The sequence below is a fragment of the Desmodus rotundus genome, chromosome 3 (genome assembly GCF_022682495.2).
Source record: "Desmodus rotundus isolate HL8 chromosome 3, HLdesRot8A.1, whole genome shotgun sequence".
Taxonomy (NCBI): domain Eukaryota; kingdom Metazoa; phylum Chordata; class Mammalia; order Chiroptera; family Phyllostomidae; genus Desmodus; species Desmodus rotundus.
The window spans coordinates 175095965-175123692 of NC_071389.1; the positions used below are offsets into that span (position 1 = coordinate 175095965).

The window sequence follows — 27728 nt, forward strand, 5'->3', positions numbered from 1 at the left end:
GATAATACTGCATTTATGTTCTTCCGTTTTCTGTCTCAAATTAAGTATGGTAACTGCATAATAATTGTAGCAGCCATTTAGCACAGAATTTCAAAACCTCCTCCTAGAGTTGCCATTTGCCTCCTACGGAAGGGTAATTTAGCCCACATTCAATTCTTCCCTATAACCACCTACACCTCTGGCAGCATTTGTTCTTGTAATAGTAATGCCTGCCATTCATTAGGTCCTTATTCCACAAGATAATACAGTGGTCAAGTATGTAGCCTGAGTTACTACATAGTGTTCTACTGAGTGGCATGTCGGTGTATTCATTCCACTCGTGGACATTTGTGAGATTTCCAGTTTGGGGCTATTGTGAAGGTTGCTGCTATGCTCAAGCTTGTACATGACTTTTGGTGAACACATGTATGCTTTTCTGCATAAATCTAAGCAAAATTGCCAGGTCACAAGGCAAGAACATTTTCTAACTTTAGTAGGTATTGCCATATAATTTTCCAAAATGGTTATATCAAATTACACTCTGCAGCAGGTTAACGTTTAAACTATATATAAGACAACTAGAGGCCACTTTTTATTTTAAAAATGCTTATACAATAAAATAATTCTTCATTTTTACCACAGTTAATTACTATAATATGAATGAAATATCATGAAATTTAAATTTAAAAGGATAAATCAAGAGTGAGCAAGGATGTGGTATCTATGGCAAAGTAGTTTGTGACGAGAATGGTTTCCTTGCTATGTCCTTGGAAGTGTATTATATAGTCATTATTTTATAGTCATCCATGATCTGTATGTGTTCACCTAGAACAAACTGTTCAATATCAGAGATCTTGTCCTCATCAGTTTTGGAGATTAGAGAAAGGCAGAAAAGGCCCACTCTAGAAAGTCTTAATAGTTTTTCAGATTCTCAGTAGCAAGTCCACTGCCCCAAAGAAATCTTATTCTGCAATGCACAATGTTAGCCAGATTAGTTGCTGTGCAGAAGCAAAAGTGAGAAACCTCAGATGTCCACTGTTCTGCCTTCCTTCCCCTCACTGTTCCTAGCAGACCCCAGGGACAGCTACAGATCCAAGGAGCCTGGGATGGGAAGGAGTGCCTGTATCCTGGACAACACCGTGCGCTCATCTCGGTCACTTCAGTCAGGGGGTGGCACCTCTCAGTGGCCACGCGTCAAGAATGAAAGGTTCTAAGGAAAATATGCCATTGTCAGTCAGTGACGTCTGCTACAGGCGCTAAAGGGGGATGGTGAGAGTCCGTGCGCTGGCCCTAGATGTCATATATATGATACGTATGATATCGTATCTAGGAATATATATATGTATGTCCAGCAAAAGTAATGCCTGCTAAGCGTGCCTGGTATAGTTTTAATTTGAACATTTCACCTAAAGTGTTGTATGGTGTACTTGGGCGTGATATTGTTATGTTACAGAATTACATGCTTCAGATTTTGTAATAAAAAAGGGGCATTATTGGTACTGGACTATCTATCGATCAATTGATAGATATACTTCCTTTTAAACACTTTACTTTCTATTACTCCAAATCTCACATCAGAGTAATTGACCTGTTGGCACAATCAAGCGTAGGCTAAATACTGAATAGGAATCATTGCGTATGTATTTCTGCATTCGTCCAGTAGGTATTTTGGGATAAATTACTAAAAGTGGAATTCCCTCCAGTAGAATTAAATCTCCTATACTTTCCCATAGAGTGGTACTCTGCCCCTCCAGTGTGTAACACAGGCCACATCCTGCTGTGTACTCTTGTTGTCTGTGAACATCTCTCTCCCCATCTGGACTACAAAGACAGAGAATTCATTCTTTCCTGAGCTTGTGTTTCGTCTCCTTCCCCGGCCAACAGTACCTGGCATGGTGTTTCCCTTTGAATCATAGAAAATATGTGGGTACATATTGTTTTGCTTTAAACCTAATGATACAGTTTAATATTTTATATGCTTAGAATTAAGTGTCAACATCCAGCTTATAGACAGGAATCCTGACATGAAGTCATAGAAAAACGTGAGAATCTTCTTGACTTTAAGAAAGAACAAACACAGTCCTGGTTTCTCCCTTGCTGTCAGAGACATTCGCAGTCGATAGACTACTGGTGGGCTTGATGGGAGCGTCGTCCACAGGAGAGATGCTTGTGTAGAGACCCCAGTTCCAGTGCCAAGTAGACACATTAATATTGGAGTTGGAACATGTAAGCATTTTTTTTAATCTCTAAATGCCTGTGGAATAAGTAGCTGAATGAAAGTGACTTTCTCTGATTCTCTCCATGGCCCCCCTCAGTGCCTCTGCCCTTGGCACCAGTGGTGATTCCCCGATAACGGATACACTTAAATACTCCCTGACAACGTTTCTTGGGCTGACATGGATAGAAGTCTGCTTCCAGTGTCTGATTTTAATTCTTGCAGCCCTCAGCTCCACACCCTCTCAGAAACAGGAGGCTCCCTGGAGCAGATCATTACTAGCATTCTCCTTCATTTGTTGCTTTTTAGGTCATTTTTTTTCAGGTCTGCATTCTTTATTTATCCCTCCTTGTTTTATTCCAGTTAGCATTTCCACAGGTCTGTTCGGAAATGCCCAGAGTCCCTGTGGTGGCCAGTCTGCATGGATTTCTCAGTGTCCTTTAGCTTTATTACCCACAATTCACTTATAATTTGCCTTGAACGTACCTGTAACCTTGTCTTCTGGAAAACATCTCCCTCCGGCTTTTTCCCCCCTCTCAGTTCACATTATCTAAGAATGTATCGCACTCACTCCCTGGGCTGTAAGCCTGCTTTCGACTTTGGCAGTGTTTCCTTGGACCCATGAGACCACTCTCTCTGTGAGCCATATCCCAGGTCCAGACGCTGCTCCATGTGTCTCTCAGGGAATCAGGGGCACTTCACATATTACGTTTGATGTGTTTTATTACTATTCTTCATCAAAACATGTAGACATGCTGTTCGATCCCTGAAACACATTTTTGTTGTAAATAAATTGTAAAAGGATTAGCCCCAATTTTATAAACTTACATTTTCCCAAGTAGAAAATAATTTGGTGTCTCTCTTTTCTTGTTTAAGCATCAAAATACCTTCATTTCTCACGGTCTACCTTCTAATGGATTCAAATACTGTCTTCCGTTAACCACTCTGGGGTGATGCTTTGTTCGGTGTTGCATATTCATCACATTTTGACAGCAGCCTGTGGGTCAACGGGCCTAATTTCCACACAGGGTCTACATGTACATGTATTTTAAAACAAAGTTGAAGCGGATCCCGGCCCGCAGGATCCGGTGTTGTGTGGGCAATAGACAAATACACACGGACTACAGAAATCCTGTGGAGGAAAAGGGATGGCATGGCCACTCTCTAAGTGAGAGAGGGCGAGAGGGCTAGAGAGAGCCCAAGAGAGAGAGCAGACGCCCACCTGGACAGGCTTTTATTGCTTTTCTGGGCACATTATATGGAGGATGGTCCTCATTTACTATGCACAGGTTCACCACAGGTGATTACCTTTTAAGGACAACAAAGGACAGAGTACTGCTAATTACTTCAAAGAGAAGGATGTTACAGCTCCAGGGGGAAGCTGCTCACACTCCATACTTGGGTGGTTTAGCACAGACTTTAGGGAGATGAAGATACTCACTAAACATTTGCTGCCTCAATTCAGGGTGAGGGGGTTTTAGCAAGAGGGAGTCTCATAGCAGTCAAGGTACAATGCAGGCCTGATTTCCCACTGGAGAACCTGTCCATGGGCGTGGGTCCTGCCCGCCAACCTCGCTCCCCACTGGCTTTTCCGAGTGGGGGCTGGGCCACATTTCCCACCCTTGGAACGGTTCCCCACACAAAGCTGCAGTTTTCTCATCTTTTATCAGTATAAGGGGAAAATGATTTATGTCCTCACTATTCTAATAGTAAGCACATCTGCATAATTACAGTTATACGATGATTCTTCTTTCCCGCCATCTTTGTTAGATTATCTCAGCCTGAATTAACTGAAGACCATTCCCTTGAATATCATTTGACTTGTAAAGACTGAGCTTTAGTTCAACAATGTTGCAAAATGCTTATTTGTGTGAAGAAAATTTTACAATAAGAATAATGTTCATTTTCAGACCCAGATTTCAATCATTTTGATTTGTAGTATTAACTTAAGATCATATAATTTTATAAATCAAAGCCAGAGAGTCTTTCTGGTCACCAGTATAATTATAACTTTCATCCAATGTTTACCAGGGGATAGTGAATTCATTCTGTTAAAATGAGATCTGGCATAAACCTTTACTCCGGGCTTAACTGAAGCAAACAGAGCCTCTTTTTTTTCTTTTTCTTTTTTTTTTTTTTTGAGGGTTCACTAAACTAGATTTATAAGCTGGACACAATTAAAAGCTTTAAAATGCCAAGAAAAAGGCAGATTTGAGGGAGATGTAGATTCTTCCCTCAAGAATATTTGAATAAAACCCAAACAAAAATAAAACTGAAGAGCTGGGTCGTTCATGTAATATTTTTTAGTTGATTTGCTTAAATCTAATCTGCATGCTTTTGTACTGCTTTCCAAGCCCAGGCGAAGGCCAAATCTGCTAAGGTAAACAGGCTTCGGGAGGCTGCCTGCTCAGGAATTCAAGGATAAGCCTTGGCTCGGCTCTTGACTTGCGGCTGTCAGTCTAAAGGCGCCCCATGCTCCGTGCTTCAGGGAATGTGCTCCAGTTCACACACACAATACTATGCTTCTGCAAATCAAAAAAGTAGTATTATACCTCATACGATAGGGCAGTAGATAGAACAGACCTTTCAAAGCAGATGGACCTAGATTCGATTTTCAGTAGAGCAGCGTGAATAGCTGTGAGAACATAGGTAAACTACTAAAGCCACTTAAGCATTAGAAACCTCACCTATGATAAAAGTAAAAGTACCCACTTTCCCTTGCAAGGAGATTGTATGAAAAGTATATATGGGGTGACCATGCAATTTATCATCCAAACCAAAGTACTTTTGAGAATGAAAGGGACATTGTTAAAACTTATACCAAGACACTAGCAGTATAATAAGGCTATCTCAGGAAAGCCAAGAATATAGTATAATATAATATAATATAATATAATATAATATAATATAATATAATATCCATATACTATAATATAACAACCCTATATTATACAGGGTAGGGCAAAAGCAGGTTGGAGTTGTGAGTGCATGAAACAGTTTATTTTTGTATTATTATTAATTATTATATTATTTTCCACACAAACAACTGTAAACCTATGTTTGCCCCACCCTGTATATTAAATATATTATAAAATACACAGAAATTTACCACAATACAAGGAACCTGGTACTTTGTAGCTCCTGGTAGCAGTTTCTTTACCTTTTATTGTGGAACCATTAAAGGTTATGCAACACTTTTACCTGGATTACGGCATTTGATAATCACAACAGTCTGGTGAACTGCGTCTCGACGTCCTCCTTTTCTAAGGAAGGGCACTGGAGCTCAGGGAGCACAGTCACCTTGCTTGAGATTCCTGGGCAAGTGACAGAACTAATATTCAAATTCATTTCTTACTATTCCAAGTACAGTGTGTTATATTTCCCTGCACCACGGTTTCTCCCAAAGAGCTTATGTACACGTTTTCTATGCAAATGTGGTCTCGTGTGATTGGTAAATTTCTCTAAAACAACCCACTTCTAATGTTAAGTCTTATTTTGTGTTCTGACATGAAACTTAAAATAGTCAACGTTTATGTGAGTTTGGTTTGTAATTTCAGGGTTGTGTCGTGGACGGATGGTCCATTCAGCCACTGTAGGGTTTTGATTTTTCCTCTTCACTCTGTGTAGTAAGACAGAACAAATGAGGGCTTACATCAAGCACTGGAAGTTCTTCACCATTTGTCCCTCCGGGCGTCTGCCAGCATCGGTATGCAGGTGGCTTTTCTGCTGTGCAGCCATCCACTGATGAACTTGAGGGCGTCTGAGGTTGAGAAAGCCTGTCAGACCACAGGATGTACCCAGGCCCACTGACTCTTGATGGCACACCTCTGGCACTTTTTGAGCCATAGAACAAGCATTTGGATGTGCATTGGGTTCTCTTTGGACAGTAGCTCTCTAGCCTGTTGGTGATTTGTCTGCCTGGGCCTGTCCGTCCTTAGCCTGAGGTATTTCACGAGGGCTCTCAGGTCCAAGACAGGCTGTGGAGGAGATGCCCACCCCCCCCAACCCCCCATCCCACACCTTGTTCTAAATACCCTAAACCTACTTAGGGATTCCTCTGCCCTTTTCTTCTCTAGGCCAGAAAAAGTATTTATCTGAGGCGTCTGAGGATGGGGGTATTTAAGGGCTGGGTGAGAAGGGGGTTCTGGCTAGAATCTAATTTTAAAGCCAAGCTCTTGGCCTCTGGAATGCCAAAATCCATGAATAAATATCTGGTTTCTCTTTGTGTTTGTGCTCTGACCTACCTTCCCTTGGGGGAGTGGAGGTCAAGGCCTAGTTTAAAGGGGAAAAATATCCAAGAAATTTCCTGCCTAAAAAAAAAAAAACATTTAAGTAAATGCTTTACCACATTGTCCCTCACTCTCATTTTGTTCTAGTCTTGGTCCTGTAGCATTGCACACTTGAACTATATTTGGTACACCACCAAATAGTAACTGAATATGCATCTCACTAAATTTGTGTGATTCACAGTAGTGTCATCAAACAAAGTGATAACTCCAGGTGACCTCATCCAGTCTTGTGTTTTTACATAACATCTTTATACTGACATATTTGCAGATTTATTTCTCTAGCCTGGATCTCTGCCCTCAACTCTAGGCTCTCACATCCTACTGCCTCTTAACATCTCCATGGCTTGTCTAAAAGGTAGCAGAAACTTACCTTATTCAGAACTGACTCCTGACTTTTCCTCTAAAATACTCTGAGCCCTTAGCCTCTCCTCATGCCAGGAAATGGCACTTCATCCTCCCAGGTTGTTCCTTCTTTCTCATACTCCACAGCCCATCCAGAAGTGAATCTATTTCCTACCACTCCCACTGCCGCTCCCCGGTCCAGGCTGCCAGGATCTCAGTTATCACAATAACGTCCTCCTTGATCTCCCCGTTACTTCCCTTGCCCTGAGCCCGACAGTCTATCATCCACACAGCAATCAGATCACGTCACTTCTTTCCTTGCAATGGTCTGATGTTTCTCTGCCTCCGATCAGCATCCTTACACGCATCTGCAGGGCTCTGCATGACCTCCTCCCCACCCTTCACTTCTTCCACTGTTTCCTTCGTTATCTCTACTGCAGGCACAGTAGCTACCTCCTTTTACTTAAATGTGCAGAGTGTATTTCTGCCTCAGGGCCTTTGCATTTGCTCTCCCCCAGATATTTGGATGACCCCTTTGGGTTTCTGCCAAGATGACATCTTATCAGTGAAGCACTCCTTGATCATTATTCTTAAAATGTACACCATGCCAACCCCTCCAGTCCTTTGTCTTTTCTCTGCTTTACTTTTCTCCATCGCACTTACCACCATGTAGCACACTATGTACTTGTTTTTGGATTTAATATCTGTCCTTCTAAAGACGATAAAGCATCAGGAAGGGAACTTTGGTCTGTTTGGTTACCTCTCTAGGTCCTAAAGGAGTCTGGTACATTGTAGTTTCTCAGTGAATATTGAATGAGTCAATCAACAACAACAAATCCTCAGGGCTGGCATTGTCACTCAGCAATGTCATGCACATAATAGGGATGAATAAAGACTTGCATGAGTGAATGAAATGGGTTAAACCTAGGAGCATTTGTCTCAAACTCTAAACCTCATAGAAAAAAAATATATGTCCTTGATTTATTTTTTCTCTAGTTGTTCTATGGAAGAAATCATTAATTACTGTTGAATTCATTTTTAGTGCATTTAAGTATTACACTGGCCAAAATGTTCATTTGTTTTTTTCTGTAAGATGGCTCTAGTAGTGCTTAGTCATCTTTAACTTCATTCAAAACAGTTTTGTTAGATTGTATAAGAACTTATCAAAATTGGTGAGTTTTTGTGTAGCCATTTTAATATTGAAGAGAGAAGAAAATATGCAACATTTTTGGCATATTATGCTTTAGTATTTCAAAAAGGTAAAAATGCAACTGAAACACACACAAAAAAATGTGTGTAGAGTGTGGAGGAGGCGCTCTGATCAGATGTGTTAAAAGTGGTGTGAGAAGCTTCACGCTAGAGATTTCTCACTGGACGATGCTCCATAGGCAGGTAGGACAACTGTTGATAGTGATCAAATCGAGACTTAATTGAGAACAATCAATGTTATACCATGTGGGAGATAGCTGACATGATGAAAATATCCAAATCAATAAGTCGATAAAGTTATGGGTGAAAATGGAAAATGGGTCTTTTATTTTACAGAGAAAAACTAAGTAGACATTTTGGCCAACCCAATCCAAGCTTGGCATCATATCATGTGTGTGTGTGTGTGTGCGCGTGCACACATAAGTATATATACAGATGATGTATACATATATACATCATATACACTGTGTGTATGTAAATACATATGTACACACACATTTGTTAATAGCCACCAACATGACCTACATTACCTAACACTTTACTATTCCATCTATCCCCCTGCCTCCCCAGAAAAGTACCAATGAAGAGCCAAATCCCTTGGATGTAAAATCAGGGTTCTTTGAGGTGACTATTTGTGTATTCAAATGTACTACCTGCTATGGTGCAGATTGCTTTTATATCCCACGCTGTGAAGAACGAGTGAGTTTGGAACACCTAGAAGAGAGCTGGTTGAGCTGTGTAAGTTTGTCAACATATGCATCAAGATCTGTGCCAATTACTTCAAAAGCAGAACATAACAGATGACAGTATGATTTCAGAGTGTGTATAAAAATATGCCAGTGACTTTTTAAGGTGGTTTAATGAGAGAGGCTGGTATTACACTTTTTACTTCTCCTCCACCACTCTTTCTTTCCTCTCTCCTCTTGTGACCCAAATTGTTATTCTTCCCCAGAGAAATGCTAGAAAAAACAAGACAGAAAAAGAGACTAATCGATAAATTATCACCAATAACCTATAATTGACATTCAAATCATACCACATGACCCTTATCAACATACATCCATATAAGAATTATGTATACAGTAAACAAATAAACATGACAATGACTTAGTGAGCTTTTAAAATTAATTTATTTCAGAACAAAAGGAATAAAACAGATGAAGTGTAAGGTAAAATTTTATTATAAAATACTCCAGTCATTGCCCTGTGTCCATAAATTTCTAGCTGTTGGATTTTGGTTTTGTGTGACAATTTACTCTTAAATAAATTGCTAGCAGGAGAATATGCTTGCGTCATTTGAGGTGAGAAGAAAAGATTAACAAAGTTAATCTGAAGTGCAACCTTCTAATTTGAACAAAGCAGTGTCTCTGGGAATATTGAGGCTAAAAGATAACACAAAAGTTGATGACTACATTAAAAATTAACATATTATTTATTAGTACAGCATAATCAACAGTTTGTGATTATATGTACATAGTATATATATACAAACACATATATATACTACATATTCTTATAAAATCTGTCCAGTTAGGTGAATATGAGTAACTTGAAAAAGTTAGAAATAAAACTAATTGGGAGATGTTAAATACTTGTCATTGAATTCTGTTTCAAGCCCGATGGTAAAGTCCAATGAAGACCAGTGAAATTCATATTAGTGTTATTACACATTTTAAAAATCCTAGAATACATATAATGCATGGCAGGGATGAAAGAAAGGGGAGAGAATATTGAAGAGGCAGTGATAACAAGGCAGTGGTAAGGGAGCTCTGGAACCTACTTACAATGAGAAAAATGTTGAACAAACAAAACCAATGCTTGTCTTGGACCATTAAAAATTTAAGGTCTCTGGACAACCCACCATATCCTCAAATCTTGAGAGAGACAGGCAAACACAGAAAATCATTGCCAAGATTAGTTTACCTGGACAGAAGCTGATGGAACTATGAACTGATCTCCAATTGAAAAAGCAGATAGAACTTCCGGCCAACATGGAGGCATAGGTAGATACACTTTGCCTCCTCGCACAACCAAAAGAAGGACAGCAACAAATTTAAAAACAAAAAATAACCACAACTGCCAGGAAATTGAACTGTATGGAAATCCGACAATCAAGGAGTTGAAGAAGAAACATTCGTTCAGACTGGTAGAAGGGGCAAAGATAGACATCCAGGTCCGAGAGGATGCACAGTAAGGGGGCAACTGGCTGACCCTGCGGTCCCACATTGCCGTGTGGATAATGGGGAGGAACAACTGGGGAGCAAGATAGGCCATGCAACCCAGGGTTCCAGTGTGGGGAAATAAAGCCTCAAAACCTCTGGTGGTAAAAACCTATGGGGGCTGAGGCAGCGGGAGAAATTCCCAGCCTCACAGGAGAGTTCCTTGGAGAGACCCACAGGGTCCTGGAACAAACACAAAACAACCCACCCGGGAATCAGCACCAGAAGGGCCCAATTTGCTGTGTAGCAGAGGAAGTGACTGAAAGCCTTTGAGAGCAGAGCAAGCGGCATTGTTCCCTCTCGGACCCCTCCCCCACATTCAGCACCACAACACAGTGAAGTGGGTTGCCCAGCCCTAACTAACACCTAAGGCTCCACCCCTTACACCTGTAACAGCTTGGCCAGAGCAAAAAAAAGTATGGCCCTAATGAAAGAACAGATCAAAGCTCCAAAAATAGAACTAAACATTGAAGAGATAGACATAGTTCACTTTAGAACTGCTCTAAAAATAGTCTATTTCTAAGTCATGGGCAAAATATCTGAACAGACACCTCACCAGAGAAGACAGATGGATGATGCACAACCATGTGAAAATATTCCCAACATCGTTTTTCATTAGAGAATTGCAAGGAAATGAGAAAATAATGCACAGCTGTTAGAATGGTAAAAATGCCCCTACCCCGAATCACAACAAAACTGACAGTGTGGAATGCTAGAAGGATGTGAAGCAAGCGAGACTCACTCATCTCGGGTGGGAATGCAAACTGCTACAGCCACTTTGGGAAACTGTTTGGCAGGTTTTTATAGAGCTACACATGATCTTACCATAACCCAGCAATTAAGCTCCTAAATATTTACCCAAGTGTTCTGATAACTTATGTCTGCGTAAATACCTTCATGCAAATGTTTACAGCCAAAACATAATTACCAAAAATGTGGAGCAATCAGGATGTTCTTCATCTGGTAACTGGATAAACTGTCATATACCCATACATTGGAATACCCAGAAATAAATAGAAATAAGCTCTCAAGTCAGGACGTGCTGTGGAAGGACCTTGAATGTATGTTGCTAAGTGAAAGAAGTCAGACTGAATCAACCACATACTGCATAATTCTAATTATGACTTGACACATTTACTAATGAAGAGGCATGAAGGAGGAGTCATTCTGTATTACTTTGTTAGTTTGTTTTCCTTCTGCATTTTTGGAATAGCTCCTTAATAGCTGCTCCTGTCTCCAGCCTTACCTGCATCCAACTAGTTCATTTGGGCCTTGAAGCAGCAGTGACCTTGATAAAAGAAAAAGATGATCATGTCATCTTTGTGTTTATCATACTCTAATAGATATAAAAATACTTGAATGGTTGCTCATCATTTTAAGCATAATTATACATTTCTTAGCTTGATTTATAAGCTCTTCATAATGTGGATACTTTTCCAGCCCCACCTCTCCCAATTCCTCTCACACTCATTTTGCCAGGCTCAAGCTCTCCATGTACACTACGACTTTTGAAGTGTCTGTGTTTTTCTTCTAAGAGGTAATGGAGGTAGCAGGAGAAGTGTGGTGGGGCTGCCAATGGAGACACCATATGGATAGCAGTAACCCCCACAGCCCCAGGCTGCAGTCATAAGCACAGCCTGCAAATCTACATGGGCCCATACAGGCAGGAAGCAAAATGAGTCTGGAGCAGACGGTGTGTGTAAGTAGCATAACGTGTATGATCCTTGGTTCTTTATCAAAGAAGGTATCAGGTGGGATCATGGGAGATATTTCTCTGCTTCTCTGGGATACTTAGCCCCTTGCATCACTTTTATGCCTCAACAGACTCCAAATATTATGTTACCAACTTTTATGTGCTCTGTTAATATAAGCATTAAAAAATTCAGACATTAACATGTTTCCTCTTCCAGAAAAAGTAAAAATTAAAAATCCAAATTTTATAACCAAATATTTTAAAAATTTAGAAAATACTTAATACAAGTAGTTTTATTTAAATATGATGCCTTGGTGTAAAATATTATTTATAATTTAAATTATAAATTACTAAATTTAAACTCTCATTTGGAAAATTTAGTAATTTGTCTCTTAACCATCACTCATAATTAAAATGAATAACGATTTTCAACTTATATAAAACTGGTTTGAATTCTTGGGCACAGAATCCATAGGTTTTGATTCATTAACCTTTAAGATACAAATGAAAGACAAAACCAAATCAGTTGATTACCATATTCCAAATTTAATTTCTGTTGTTTCTACTTCCAATTTAAATCCACAAATAATTTATTTTTATTTAATCATAAAAATTATTTTTTTAATTTTAAAATACAGGTTTTTCTTGATTTTACATTCTTTATAAGCATTCCCATAGTTCTTCATCTCAAACATGTTGCAAATTGCAAGTCATGGTCCTGCCACTTCTCCCATTCTCATTTGTCACTTCAAATGAGAATGGGAAATTGTCTCTGTCAAATTAAACTTTTTACCTAAAAAGAAAGAAAAAAAAAGGAAAGAAAACAAAATATATATATATACACACATTAACCTTTACTTTCCATTCCATAGCAAAAAAGTCAGTTTCAGGATTTGAAATGCCCTGAAGCTAGACTACCTAAATTTTGAGAGAAAAGAGCACTTCCCTAACAATTATTAGAGATTACACCATTTATCTTTAGGGAATTCTTTGCACAGAACAATGACAATTTATTCTGTAACTCTTTCTCAGGGTGATATTTCTGTCAGATGCAGGATAAGTCAAAATTTTCTGGCTTAAGCGAACACAATAATTTAAAAGCAATCCCTAGCCCCCCATCTGGAATTGATTTGCTTCTCATTTTAACTTCTGGCATTATAAAGCATCTACTTTTATATTATATTAATTTTAAATTTCCATTAAATTGCTTAATGCCTGTGTTTTATGGCGCTTAAGGGTTTTTTATGCCAATTTATTTTGACTGGTACAGGAATAGAGCAAGGGAGCTGGTGAGGTAAGGGGTGGGGATGGGGCTACTTCAGAAACTACAGCTATATGAACAAAATTTTGTCTCCTGGCCGATCCGGTCATTTGTTTTAGTTCAGCTAGAAATGTGGAGGAGTTAAGGTGGGGAGGAGGTAGGAAGCAAAGGAGAGCGCCATGAGATGGGTCTGAAAGTAAAATCCTGTGCTGAATCTGCTCCTCTCACTTTAAACTATCCTCATGGGGCATGTCCTGCATGCCCAATGCATTCACCAGTCACTTCCTGCAGCTCCAGCCTGTGAAGTCAGCTGTCTGTGGGGCAGTGTCAATCAGTGCCTGGGACATGATAGCCATTCAATAAGTATATATTGAGTGTACGAATGGAAGGATAGAGGATAGATGGATGGATGGGTGGGTGGGTAGATGGTATTTCTCTACCTGGATATTTTCATTAATGTCTCATTTTCAACAGGTCTGAGTCCAACCTGACTTGAACTCATTTCCCTATTATATTCTACCCCAGACTTTTATATTCCATTTGGACTAATCTGTCTTCCTAACTCTCTAGATCTAATCAATGACCAATTTTTATAGGTAACCAGATCAAATTGAGCCATAGCCCTACCCAGAACTCCTGTGTACCCATATACCTCAGAATAAAGTCCAAGCTCCTCACCGTGACATATAAACTCCTTCACAATCTGTTCCCCATCTGGCGCCACCCAACATCCCTCTTCTTGCCCTGCACAACACGTGATTCCTAACTGATCCAGGCCCTCCCATGTCTAGGCCTTGAACCATGATGTTCTTTGCTTGGAACGCTCTTCCTGAATTAGCAAGTTTTTGCTCACCCGAGACTCAGCTTACAGTGAAGCTCTAATATGAAGTCATTTCTAATATATTGTATGGGGGATTCACTGTCTTACTTTTTTCTGGTGCCCAACACAATGTTGAATAAATAATTATTGGTTAAATGAATGTGTGTGAAATTCACATGTGGTCATAGGATTGACACTTTATACATATCACTCTGATTTTGTCTATTACATTTTCTCTTCCAGAAAACACATACTGGTTTGATTCTTGTCCTCCTCCTCCCACCCCCACCCGAGGCACTAAAATCAGTTAGACTCACCTCAGTCGTCTTCCTTCCTTCCTTCCTTCCTTTTTTTTTTTAGCGAGGCATATTTCCAAGACCTAAATAGGATAATATTCTAAATTACCCGTGTATCTTTTTATACTTTTCCCAGGACATGAAAAGATGCAGACTCTCAACTCCTCAAGAATAGGAACTGTATCTTATTTTCTTTGCTGTCTTCATTGCCTAAAATGGTTCCTGACATCCTATTTTTTGTTGTTGAGAGAATAAACTTGTTAATGACTGAGGAAATGAGTACAGAAACAGTTGCTCATCCTATACTACTCTCTGTCTATATCATTATATTCTTGTTTTCCTCCGCTGCATCCTTAAAGACCTCTTCAAGAGAAAAACAAAAATCTTAATTATGTAAGTTTCCTTCCTGCTCCTGGAAATTCATACTCTCTTTCTGTGTTGCCATGGTTTCTGATCATGGATATTCCTTCCACCAAGGATGAAGAAATCAGGATCAAAAATGCCCTTTTCAATGTATGCTTCTCCATAACGTTAATGTTCATATGGAAAATAATTTCAACCAGCCAGAATCAAATCATATTCATAAAAATGTTAAAATATAGTGGTAAATATTGAAAAAAAAGTATGAGTTTTAAAGTAAAAGAAAAGCCCTGGCTGGTGTGGCTCAGTGGACTGAGAGATGGCCTGTGAACCAAAGGGTAGCCAGTTCAATTCCCAGTCAGGGCACATGCCTGGGTTGCGGGCCAGGTTCCCAGTTGGGGGTGCATGAGAGGAAACCACACATTGATGTTTCTCTCTCTTTCTCCCTCCCTTCTCCTTTCTCTAAAAATAAATAAATAAAATCTTTAAAAAACAAACAAACAAAAAAACCCTGGGTTCAATCTTAATTTGTCACTTAACTGCTCTCTGTAAAATTTATTTACTTTTAAGTTCAGGTTTTTTAATGTATAAAATGGAAAAATTAATTTCTACTTTTAAGAGTGTTTGTGAGAAATAAATAAGCTTGTAGTTAGTATTCAATACAAACTCCCCTTGTGATATTTAGCATTCCAGAAATCCCATTAGTGTTCTTATTAAAACATAACTGAAACCTATCTAATGATATTTTTAAACATATATATACATATACTTTAACCCAACAGCTAATATGATTAATAAATGGTTATTTAGTTCCACAAAATTCATTTAATCAAAAATAAGCTATCTCCAAAAATCTAAAGTAGAATCCCCTTTATACAGGGTGGGGCAAAAGCAGGTTTACAGTTGTGACTACACAGAGTTTATTCTTATATTATTATTTGTTAATTATTGTATTATTTTTCAAATGAACAACTGTTAACTTCCTTCTGTCCCACCCTGTATTTGTAAGATGCTTATTTGTACTTCTCTGAAGCTTTTTGGCCACTGAAGCGTTAGAGTGAAACTTAGGGCTAATAGTATAGTATGAAGTCAAGGAGAGTGGTTCCCCTCTGGCCTAAGAAAAGAGGCGTGGTGGGTCCTGCCCTTCTCAGTCAAGTTTGCAATGTGGGTGACCAATCAGGTTGTCAGTGGACATATGAACTAGGCAGTGAACCTGAGAAGTGGTGATATATATTCAATGGAAGTTCTACTTTAAAGAATTTTTTTTTCAAATAATAAAACCCCACTACAGTATAGACCTGACTACAATAGTAATGTGGGAATCAAATGATTTATACAAATTTTAATTTTTTCCTCAATTCATTTCTCAAGTATTTATTGAATACCTACTACATGTAATGGACAAGACTTAATTTGTAAGACATACAGGGATATATTGACTTGGCAAAAAAATTCATTTTTTTCCATAAGATGGCTCTTGTAGTGCTTAGTTGTCTTTAACTTTATTTGAAACAATTTTGTTAGATTGTCATGTGACAGATGTCATATAAGTACACCTTTAAAAAAAACTTCCAAAATTGGTGAATTTTTGTGTCGGCATTTTAATATTGAAGATGGAAGAAAATATGCATATTATGCTTTATTATTTCAAGAAAGGTAAAAATGCAACTGAAATACAAAAAAATATTTGTTCAGTGTCTGGAGAAAATGCTGTGATTGGTCAAATGTGTCAGAAGTGGTTTGCAAAGTTTTGTACTGGAGATTGCTCACTGGATGATGCTCTGTGAGAGCAGTTGAAGTTGCTAGCGATCAAATTGAGACATTAATTGAGATCAATCAACATTATACTGCATGGGAGATAGCAGACATACTCAAAATATCCAAATCAATGAAGTTATTGGTGAAAATGAAAAATGTATTTTTTATTTTATGGAAAAAAATCACATGGAATTTTTGGCCAGTCCAATAAATGCATACACTGGTAATCAGGTGATGCTTGAATTGTATAAATGAAAAATAATGAAATAAGTTTTTTAGAACATGAGTTTAAAAAGTAACATTTGGAAATCATTTTGAATTTCTCTTGAGTATATCTCTTACACGTTTTAGAGTGTAAGAATAGCATGTATGTTCATTTTTACTTACCTTGAAAAGTTCATGTCTTCCTAAAATATTGTACAGATCAATTTTTATTTTAAAATATTACTCTGACCATTAAAGTTGGTACTTCTAATGTCTGCCTCTTTTTGATAATGACATCAGGAATAATTATTCAGAATTCTGGGCTAAGAAAAATTAGCCCAGACTTGTTAACTTTTAGAAATAGCATGACTATTTTAAGGTAGAAATTTTGCTTTTTAGATCTTGCTTATAAATAGAATATTATCTTATTGATGTCACTTGAAATAATATTTTGATGGATTAAATTCCACTTAGTGAATTTTTCATTTTTTTAAGAGAATGGCTTTTATCGATAGTAATGAAATTCAGTGCCAGTAATACCAAAAGTAAACCACAAATGAGGACAAATTATCCAAGCAAGTTATAAATTAGGCAAAATGAGAAAAATGTTCTTCTCTAGATTAACCATTAGACATGTTTGGCTTACATGGTGTAAAGGTATGGATGTGCAAGGCAATGGAAAGGAAATCAGATAGTTCAGAACGCAGAGACTTCACTCTAACCAATTAAACGTGTTAAACCTTAAAACTTCTGGAGAAACAAGACCTTATATTAGACTCCTAGAGGAACTAAAGATTACCAATACCATCATTTTATTTTTAAAGAAAACTTTGCTCAGAATAGTGGGAGTAGAGAGGACATGGTATTAAAAAGAAAAATAGATCAAGTTTACAGTAACTATTTTAATAAACTATAGAATCATAATTTGTATATGAATAATGAAATGGCCAAAGCATTTCAGATTATATATTCTTATAACCTTTTAGAAAAAGTTGTAGAATGATGAATGGCATGGTTCTGCTTTAAGTTTTGTTGTGCTAATTTTTCTGCTGATTCTCTTAATGCCTGGCTATCATTTAATAGTTAAGAAAAGTAAGTTGTGACTTGGATTTATTCATCTTTTTCATCTATTTAGCAAGAATTTTATTAGTCTACTGTGGCCAGACATACTCTTTTAGACACTAGAACACAGTGATGAATAAAACAAATTTCATGCTCCCTGTGGAATATACACTCTAAAGGAGGAATCAAGTAAAATAATAAAAACCATTCTAGTTGTTGTTGTCTTTGTTGTTGTTATTATTTTTTTATTGGTGATAGGAGTAGTAGTGTGTTTACAGAATGCCTGCCTGGGAGAGTGGCAGGGAATGTCTTCATCTCCTACCACACTGGCTGTCGCTCACTCTGCCTGAGCCACACGGGCCTGCTTGCTGTTCCTGGAGCATATCAATCACACATCCCTGCCTTAGGAACTTGGCACTGGCTGTTCCCTCTTTCTGGAAGACTCTTTCCCCAGATATCTTCCTTCATCTCTTTTTTATATCACCTTTTTAGTGAGCCCTGCCCTAGTCACCCGGTCTTAAGTAACACCTCACATCTTCATCCTGCAGTGCTGAATCCCTTACCCTGCTCCATACTTTAATCTCACAGCATGTACCCCCTCTGACCTATTGTACTGCATAACTCACCATTTCTATGTGCATGTCTCCTCCTAGTAGAATATAAACTCTGTAAAGTCAGGGATCTTAATCTGAATTGTTTGCTGGGTTAGTCCAAACACCTAGAACAGAACAGAGTAGGTACTTAATAAATATTTATCCAATGAGATAAGATCAGGGAGAATTTGGGACAAAGATGTGACACGAGATGTTTTCAGTTTAGCAGTCATTGGTTGCTGTATGGAGAGGAGTTTAAGGGGGTTCTGGGGTGCAGGTGAAGTAGGGACACCACTGAGGGAGCGAGTGCATTATTGTAACAGGTGAGAATGTGGTGAGAGTGGAACTGGGGGGGTGAGGAGTGGTAGGGTATATCACGTATGAAAATGGTATGCCATAATAGTATTATAATAAGTTTGGGGGCTAGACAATACTGGTGACATTTTATAATTACATCGGTAGATGGTGAAATGTCACCCACGTGCCTCAGTCACCATTTAAGTAACAATAGAGCCTTTAACAGATATCACATCCACAGATGGAAAATTATTTGCAATCCTTGGAGTAATAATTTAAAATAAAATATTCTTGAAAAACTAAAAATAGAAAATGTGTTCCTCCTTTCCATGAGTAATCAATCTATGAGAGAGATGAAAACACATTTTCAAAGAAAACACATATGTCAATTTTTCAAAGCAGTTTTTATGTTTTTTGGTGCACTTGAAAGAGATTGGGTTTTTTAACTAATGTATGATTCTATTGTTAAAGCAACCATCGAAGAATGATGTGGGTCTCTTTACAAAGAACATAAAAAATGTTTATATCGCTTTCGCTGGTTAAGCCCAGCGACACTGCCCGCCGGAAGGGAGCAGGCTAAGCTGAGCCAAAACCCAAGGGGTCAGCAGGAGCCACTTGTCAACGACAAAGTCCTGTCTCAAAGGTATAGCAGAATCAGCTTTATATCAACAGCACAGCTTCCTTAGAACGAAGCCCCAGAACTAATTTAATTTACTCTGATATTAGACAAAATGCTAACAAGCTTCTTGATATGGCTTGTCAGTCTTTGGAATAATTAAAGTCACAAAGGAGATGAATAGGTTATTAGAGATAGTCTCGGTGACTATGGCAAAAAAAAGAGAAAGCCATCATATCTGAGGGAGGCAAAAATCACATTTCTGTGTGTATTAAGTACGTATATTCAAGAAGTAAAAATACTCAGAGCCCTAGCACTCCAGAGTTGTTTTGCTTCAACCGCTCTGCAGCTTGGGAAAGTATTGCCACGGAACTGCGCAGGGCACTCACTAACCAAGGTTCCTAACCAAGGTCCAAACACTTTAAGAGGGTTCAGTTATGTTCAATATTTGTAGTCAATGGAATGTCGAATACATTTTAGAAACATTCCTTTGGGAAATGATTAAAGTTTTAATGGTCTTGCAACTGGAGTACTTCCAATATTAGTTATGTAGAAAGAAAACTTTGTTAATGTTAACAGTGCATTTCTAGAAGATGCCAGATAAATGCACTTTTCTAGGTTGTAACCTGTAGAGTTAAAAACTACGTTTTCTAACAAAAGATGAAACTCTTTGAATACTGAGGGCAGTTATGCTTCCTGATGCTGATTTAAAAACAGAAGAAGGACCCTTATGGAGATGCCAGGGAACGCACCCGGGGCTTCCTACATGCAAAGCAAGTGCTCTGCCACCGAGCTACATAAAACATATACACATAGCACAGACAGACACAGACAACAGTGTGGTGTTAGCCAGAGGGACAGGGGTGAGGGCTAGTGGAGGTGGACAAGGTGGGGGGGATAGGGAGAGAAAGATGGGTGTACGATGCAGCGTGCAGATGACGTTTTCTGGAGTGGTACACTTGAAACCTGTATGGTTTTGAAAACCAGTGTCACCCCAATAAATTCAGTTTAAAAAAAGATTAGTAATAAGACTAGTTCATCAGTCTTTATTTTATTTTTTGCTTGCACGTTTCCTAAAAACATTTTGGAAAACTATGTGACCTCTTGCATATTTTTTATTTTATATCTAATTTTTTCCTTGTGAATTTAATTACAAAGAGTGTGAAAATTTTGATATCTCATAAATATTGACATTTTAAAATAAGACTGTTTATTTTACTCTCTTAAATGTATCCAATAAACTACAAATGAGATCTCTATTTGACATTCAAACCATCCTTTAAAACACATAAACACATCTTGAACAGTTGGGAAAAATTTAAAAGCAGAAGAATATTTGTCTGGTGCTTACTATTTCTTAAGGCAAACAGAAAAAAAAAAAGGCTCATTCTCAAGAGAGCAAGCAGTGATGGACTGAAAATTGAAGATAAAACCACAGGGCCCACTGTGGGAAGCATTGCAGGGTCAGTGGCCTGCTACTTCAGGCACTGCAAAAATTTTGGCTCAAATCCAGCCTTACACTCTGTAATTAGAAACGACGTTGCTGCTTTTAGCCTCCAGCCAAGCCACCATGTGCTCGTGGTCTGTCTTCCGAGGTTCTGACTGAACGTTGGACTGGGACCTCTCTGGGTCCTCTCGTCTGAGGCACTATGGTCGTTGATATGTAGACCTCTGTTGATTCTAACACAGGCAATAGGTAAAGACTGACAGTAACTGTCAACTAACTAGTCTCGTTTCTTCAAGGAGTATCTTTCGACGACTACCTACAGGGCATTTCCACAAAAATAAAAATACCCACATGATAAATATGTTTTAAAATATAAAGTGTGACAAACATTGATTCTTTTGTCAGGGTCAGGGGGATCCCAGGAAGGCCATCCAGGGTTTTCAGAGGGCTCACGAGCTCGCTGAAATTGTGTGCCAAATTGCGTGGCTACCCATTTCTCCCAAGAAAGGATCTAAAGCTTTCATTGCCTTTTTGAAGTGTTTCTGACACTCCCTTCCAAAAAAAAGTTTCTTAAAGACACCGCTGTTTTCAACTACAATACAAATATTTTTTTTTAATGTCCAGCATGTTTCCCATCCACTTTCAAGGACAATAAAGTCCACATACCTCAGCGCCTCTCTTTCTTCCACCCATCTTCGAGTTAAATATTATCCAGATGGCCTGGGCCTTAAATCCAGTTGAGCACAAAGGATAACGTACAGGCTTTTGGAAAGAGACTTCTTGGATGAAAATCCTGACTCAGCCACTAACTGGGTAGGTGACCTCAAGTAAATTAGTTCACCTCTCAGAGCCTCAGTTTTCTTATCTGGAACTGGGACCAATCCTAGTAGCTGCCTCCTAGGGAGGCAGGGAGGGTTGAGGAGACCATGCAAGTGAAGTGCTTAGCATCGTTCCAGATCTTGCCCCTGAATTCAGCAGCGTTACTTTTGATGAGCTTTAATGAGTCACTAATACAATCCTTAATTTGGAAAACCTTTCATACTGTAAATAACCAGTTAGTGGTCTTTTCATTGCAGGAAAAATTATATCACATTTTAAACTTGCCTTTATCGATCATTAGCAATATTCAAATCTTCAACACTTGTATTGCATGATTCATGACTGGATTCATTGTTTGGTAACATTTTTACATCTGCGCATTTTCACATTGTGATGTTTTCTATTTGTTTGTTTTTACCTCTGTGACTGAAGGAACAAAGCTAAGCTGTTGATTAATGCACAACAAACTCCGTAAAATATTATACCCGTTTTTTTTAAGCCAAAGTATAAAATGGAAAAGTGTATCTGAATAAACATAAATAAGTGTACTTGGTTCATATTCCAAGGAAATATAAAACATGTGTAGTTTGATGGGCTATTTCTCCTTCCTTACAAGGATAAAAACTATAAGAAAATTAACGAATTTGTTTGAAATGTTGCTCTTTTTTTCCACAGCTCTTGTAGTGAGATTTCTGACCAAACGGTTCATCTGGGAATATGATCCCACTCTCGGTAGGTCAAATTTTCTTTCCTCCTACTATCCAGTCAGAGTTTATGACTCAAAAGAGAGAATGACATTTGCTCTTGCAACATTTTTAAGTACCTTTCAAATGTCTTCGAAGTGCTTTATTGAATCATGCAAGGACGTCCCCTAAGAAGCTAGACGTGTGTTGCATGGATTTTAATGCAAAGATGAAGAAATCAGGCCAAACCAGAGACAAGAAGGAAGTAGCTAGAAATGATGCTTTTCCACTGAGAAATGTAGCAACATTCCAATGGTAGACAGAAGAGAGAGTGGACATGGTCAGTTTGATGTGGGATAAAATGGTATGCTGAGGAGAGTGTAACAGTAAAATAAAACTTGTGAGTACTGATTTGGGGAAAATGTATAAATAAATTGAGTTCCTTCCCCTCTTATCTCCAATGAATCTGTCTTAAGCTTATTTAAGTTTTTTTAGATTTTATTTATTTATTTTTAGAGAGAGGGGTAGGATGGGAGAAAGAAAGGGAGAGAAACATCAATGTGTTAGAGACACATCAATCAGCTGCCTCTTGCATGCCCCCAGGGGACCTGGCCCACAACCCAGGAACATGCCTTGACCGGGAATCGAACCCGTGATCCCTTAGTTCGCAGGCCAGCACTCAATCCACTGAAACACATCAGACAGGGCTGTCTTAAACCTATTTAAAAAGTACAAAAGAAGCAGCAAAAATTGATATATGTATCTTGAAAATAGCAATAATGTTGATATATGAAGTGTTTGTCATGCGTATTTTTCATAGTCCAAAACAGAGTATTTATTAGAAATATTTTTAGTTGTCTCCAAAGTAATGCTAAAAATCCATGGGCTCTAAGTTAAGCTTCAGACTTTACTCCAAATGAAACCTTTGAGCTTTTGTTTGCTATGCTTCAGAACCACAGTTGGTATCCTAAAGGGCAATAACTTTGAAATCCAGAAGAGGAGGGAAGCTGTCCATTATTTCGCTCCCAGGCACAGTGTCCCGGGACAAGCTGGCCTTACTCGGAGTGCTGAAGGGGGCGGAGATGATCCCTGCATGTTTTTGTTTCCTGACTGGGTTTTGGCGGGGGGAGGGTTGGTGGTTGTTGTTATATATGGTCAGTTTAAAAGGAAAATTTTTCCCCTTTTGCCTTCTTTCATTGCTTTACTCATTCATTCAACAAGATGTGTGTTAAATGAGCCTCTGTGTCAAATTATTCTAGGTGCTGAGGGTAAATCAATAGACAGAAAGAGAAAGCCTCTGGGGTTTGGGTTTGGTTTTTTTTTCAGCTATTGTCTGATAAAGAAAGAAGAGTTAGTAAACAAATAAATATATGTCAATAGTGATAAGTACTATGAAGGAAAATTCAACAGTTAATGGGATAGAGTGATTTTATTGTTTATTTAATTTTAATATTTTAGTCTATCTGGAATATATTTTAGTGAGAAGAACAAGGTGAAGACCTAACATTTCTCCCAAATAGTTGACCAATTATTCTCCTATTGTTTATTACATAGTCCCCACCTTCCCCACTACTTCCAAAGCTGCCTTTTATATGATCAGTCCTCCTTGGTATCCACAAGGGGTTGGTTCTCTTCTGTACAATAATGGAGTATTTGCATATAACCCACACACATCCTCCCATATGCTTTATCTCTGGATTACTTATAATAAGTTACACTGTATTGTATAGGGAATAATGACAAGGGAAAAAAAATGTACATGCTCAGTCCAGACGCAACCATCATAGGCCTGACTACGTAGTCACGTTAGCAACACGTAACTTTTTTCCCAAGTATTTTTGATCCTGAGTTGGTTGCATCCGTGGGTACAGAACCTGCAGGTACAGGTATATTGGGTCATTTGCTCCAGGATGCAGTTCTAGATTTGCTTTTCCCGTCCCCAAACCAGTAGCACACGCTCTATAATGGTGAGCTCTTTTGAACACACTGATACCCGGTAGAGAAAGCCTTCCTTCTTTACCTTTTTACCAAATGATCTTGGCGACTTCACCAGTTTATTCTCGCAGGTCAATTTTTAAAACTATGTCATAACATGATATAATTTTGATTGAAATCACACTAAAACTATAAATAACTTTGAGAAAATTCACATCTTTAAGATACTCCATCTTTTAAGAGATCTTCACCTCTCTGTTTTTACTTTTAAGTAAATTGTTTTTCAACATCAATTTTTTAACGTGTTCTTAATATAGCCAGAATCTAATCTGAAGATGATGTATTTGGATCTAAAAATGTAGCAGATTAAAAAAATCAATCATTATCTATTACTTGTTCCACCTAAGTAAATATTGACTCTCCTTTTATATTTTTATCCCTTATATGCCCTTTACAAAGTTCCTGAGACTCTTAATGATTTACAAGAGTTCAGTAGAAAATTACTAATTTTGTGTAGTCATACAAGTACACCTGAACAAAAGAGGAAGCTTATAAAAATGATCTCATAAAAATTTTAAACTCCTTCTGAATATATTCCAGTAACTAATGTTACTATTTTTAATGTCTTAGGTGAGCCATTTTTTCTTTTGTTTTTGTTTTATTCATTCTGAAAAACAGCTGCTATTAATAGGAGTCTGCCTGCGTCAGTATCTGTAACGCAGGCTTCCTTCACTAGGCGTAATGAAACTTTATTGAGTGACCTTGTACTGTACTGCTCTGAAAGGACTGCAGCTGCTAAGCAACAAGAGCGCTGATCAGACTTCGGGAATATCAGAGCTATGACTCACTCCCAGGTGAGGGTTTCATTAACTCCTGCTGGAAAGTGGCTTTGTGTGCACACATGTGTGAGTCACTGAAGTTCTAGCCCAGGGCGTTCCCAGTCCATTTGATCCAAGGCAGTGGGCATTTCCTGGACTCAGCTTGGTACTATCTTAGAGTTTCAAACTCACCACCAAAAGGGAATGTTATATTAAAAAGCAAAGGTGGGGACTTGAATTATCAGGGGGATCATTTGCTAAATTATATAATTGCCTAACCACTGTGTTGTATGCGTGAAACTGATGTAAAACAATGTGGAATGTCAACTGTAACTGAAAAATAACATTTTAAAAGAGCAATGTGGAATATTTGCAAAAAAAAAAAAAGTCTAGAACTCTGAATTCAGTGCCTCCCTTAGAAATACAGGTCAGTTTTTCAGCCTGTAACACAATTATTTAATGCTCCCTGAAAACGCTGAAGACCATGAACACCATTCAACATATCAGCAAAAACTTGAATATTAACTTCTCTGAAAGAATTCTATGAAGGAAATATTTGCTATTATAGTAGCAAGTGATTTCCAAACTTTTAGGTTTCAGGATTCAATGATTTTGTTTTTCTTTTTGCTTTTGTTTTGGTGTTTGTTTTAATTTTTTTAATGGAAGGGAATACCATAGGAATTACAATTAGGGATGTAAGCAAAGGACAGAGTGTAAAGAAGAACTAAATTTACACCCTTTATAAGCACTTGCATTTCATAAAAGAAGGAAGTATTTTTAATGTTCACGAGTTCTGAAGGATATAATAATCCAGGAAAATGCTCGATCACTTATTTACATTGAACAATTATAGTTTGCCTTGAAGTTTTCTCTCTCACTGTGGGTCAGTGGAAGCTTTGTCAGAGGCCAGCCCCGGTCCATGTGCACAGCATTTGAAATCACCACTGCAGCCTACAAGGTTTTGGACTTCGATCGTCCAACCAGGAAAAGCCCTTGATGGTGGGAGCAACAATGTTCCGGTTGTAAAACAATAGGGCCCATGTTCTGCTTAGGTCCCAGAAGAGAACTGAATCTCTCCAAGAGTCATATTACCCTCAGAAAATGCTGAACATGGCAGAGAATACAGACAAAAGCTTGGATCGTGTGCAATTGTGTGTGTGCATTGGGGGCATTTAGAGGGAGAGACTGCATTTCAGCGCTGACCACTACTGCCCCGTGGAGGCACCCTGCTCTGTATTTGAATGGATCATGGCATCAATTCAAATCTGCTTAGTAAAGACTCAGACAAGAATGAGGGTAGGAACTGGGAGACATACAGGACCCAACAATGATTTTATTCTGTGACTGGTTCTTCCTGCCTGCATTCCATACAGTTCCCTTTGCTTGGAAAGGCTCCTACAGACAGAGGCACACACCCGGAACAAATCTCTGAACTGAACACTAAAGCAGAAGTACTCAACCAATTCAAAGAACTATTGGATGGTTCTTTAATATTAGTACTTTTAATTTTGGCACAGAAAGGAACTTCAAGATCGGCATTTGGCATAAGAAAACAAGTCTAACCAAGTAAATTTATCCACAATTGTGTGGCTAGTTTGTGGTTACACCAGCAATAGAACTCAGGTCAGTACAATTTCCACTCTAGCACAAATCAACATTACTAACTTCTGCTGTTACTGTATTGGCCAATTGTCCATATTAATATGTTAAAACTTACCAAAAAAGCTAAATTATTGAAAAGATCAACCATATATGACATCCTTTTGAGCATCCATTTCTCTTAGAGTATACAAAATGTACTTCTTTTTAGAAAAATGTAACTGAATGTAGGTCTTAAACCATGTATCCCTCATATACAGTGTGATCCAGATATAATTTTAATATGCTTAATTCCATATTAAAACTAATATTGTTCTTATAGTATACAACATTTTGGTTTTATTTAGAAATACCTCTTTAATCATCTTCTTACCCTTCATAAAAAAGGCTCAAAATGACCATTTTCTGTTAGAATGAGCAAAATGAAAAGTTTCTACCCTCCAAACACACACATATTTTCTTTAATGCTTTAAAATGAGTAGTAGAGGTCAGTTCCACAAAGTACCTCCTACATTTTTTAGAATTATCTTTAGAAAAGCTAGCACAAAGATGTGCAACCTTTGGCCTCTCTGGGCAACACTTGCACTGCCTTGCATGTACTTGGGGTGGGTTCCCAACGCAGGAGAGACGAGACTCAAAAAGTGCTCAGAATGGCATGAAGCCAGTCCTCCAATGAAAGACTGCTGCCACCCGCGGCTGTGTCGGTGGCAGACATTCCCTCATTTCCTGCATGTCATCGTTCTCATTTCAGTTAACAAACAGCCGAAGAACCACACAACTTCACACAATTTTTATTATATTCTATTTCCCCCTACTGTGGTCTTCTGTGGTTGAAATACATACCCTATTTATCATGGAAGCAGCAGAGAAAAATGTCCCTGTCTGTCAGACTTTTGGTGCAGAGATGGAATAGAGCCCAGAACTCTGTTTTCCAGGCCCCAGAGCTGATGCCAGTCCTTTTAAAAGGGAAAGCAGAGCAAAGGTCACTGCAGACAGTGGAGGAAGAAACCAGAAGGGCATGGATTCTACCATGTGCGCTGCCCTCGGGGCCTCTCCTCTGCAAGCTGAAACTCTGAAGATGAAAAAGGAAATAAATAGATGAATCATTGCTGTGAATGGTATTTTAGAGCGTTAAATCACACAAAAGAATAATCACCCCTTTAACGTACGGTAGGGGCATGGAATGTTCTAGAATTGAGAAATGGACATGCCAC

General features: G+C 38.4%; 1 protein-coding gene across 3 annotated transcripts in view; it reads left to right on the top strand.

The window, feature by feature from the left end:
- Positions 1-27728, top strand: part of RERG (RAS like estrogen regulated growth inhibitor) — a 99616-nt gene that overhangs the window by 65140 nt on the left and 6748 nt on the right. For all 3 annotated transcript variants that reach the window (XM_024575850.4, XM_045184383.3, XM_045184384.3), the window contains exon 3: positions 22155-22211. In XM_024575850.4, the coding sequence (XP_024431618.1) occupies positions 22155-22211 (57 nt within the window). The remainder of the gene's footprint in view (positions 1-22154; positions 22212-27728) is intronic.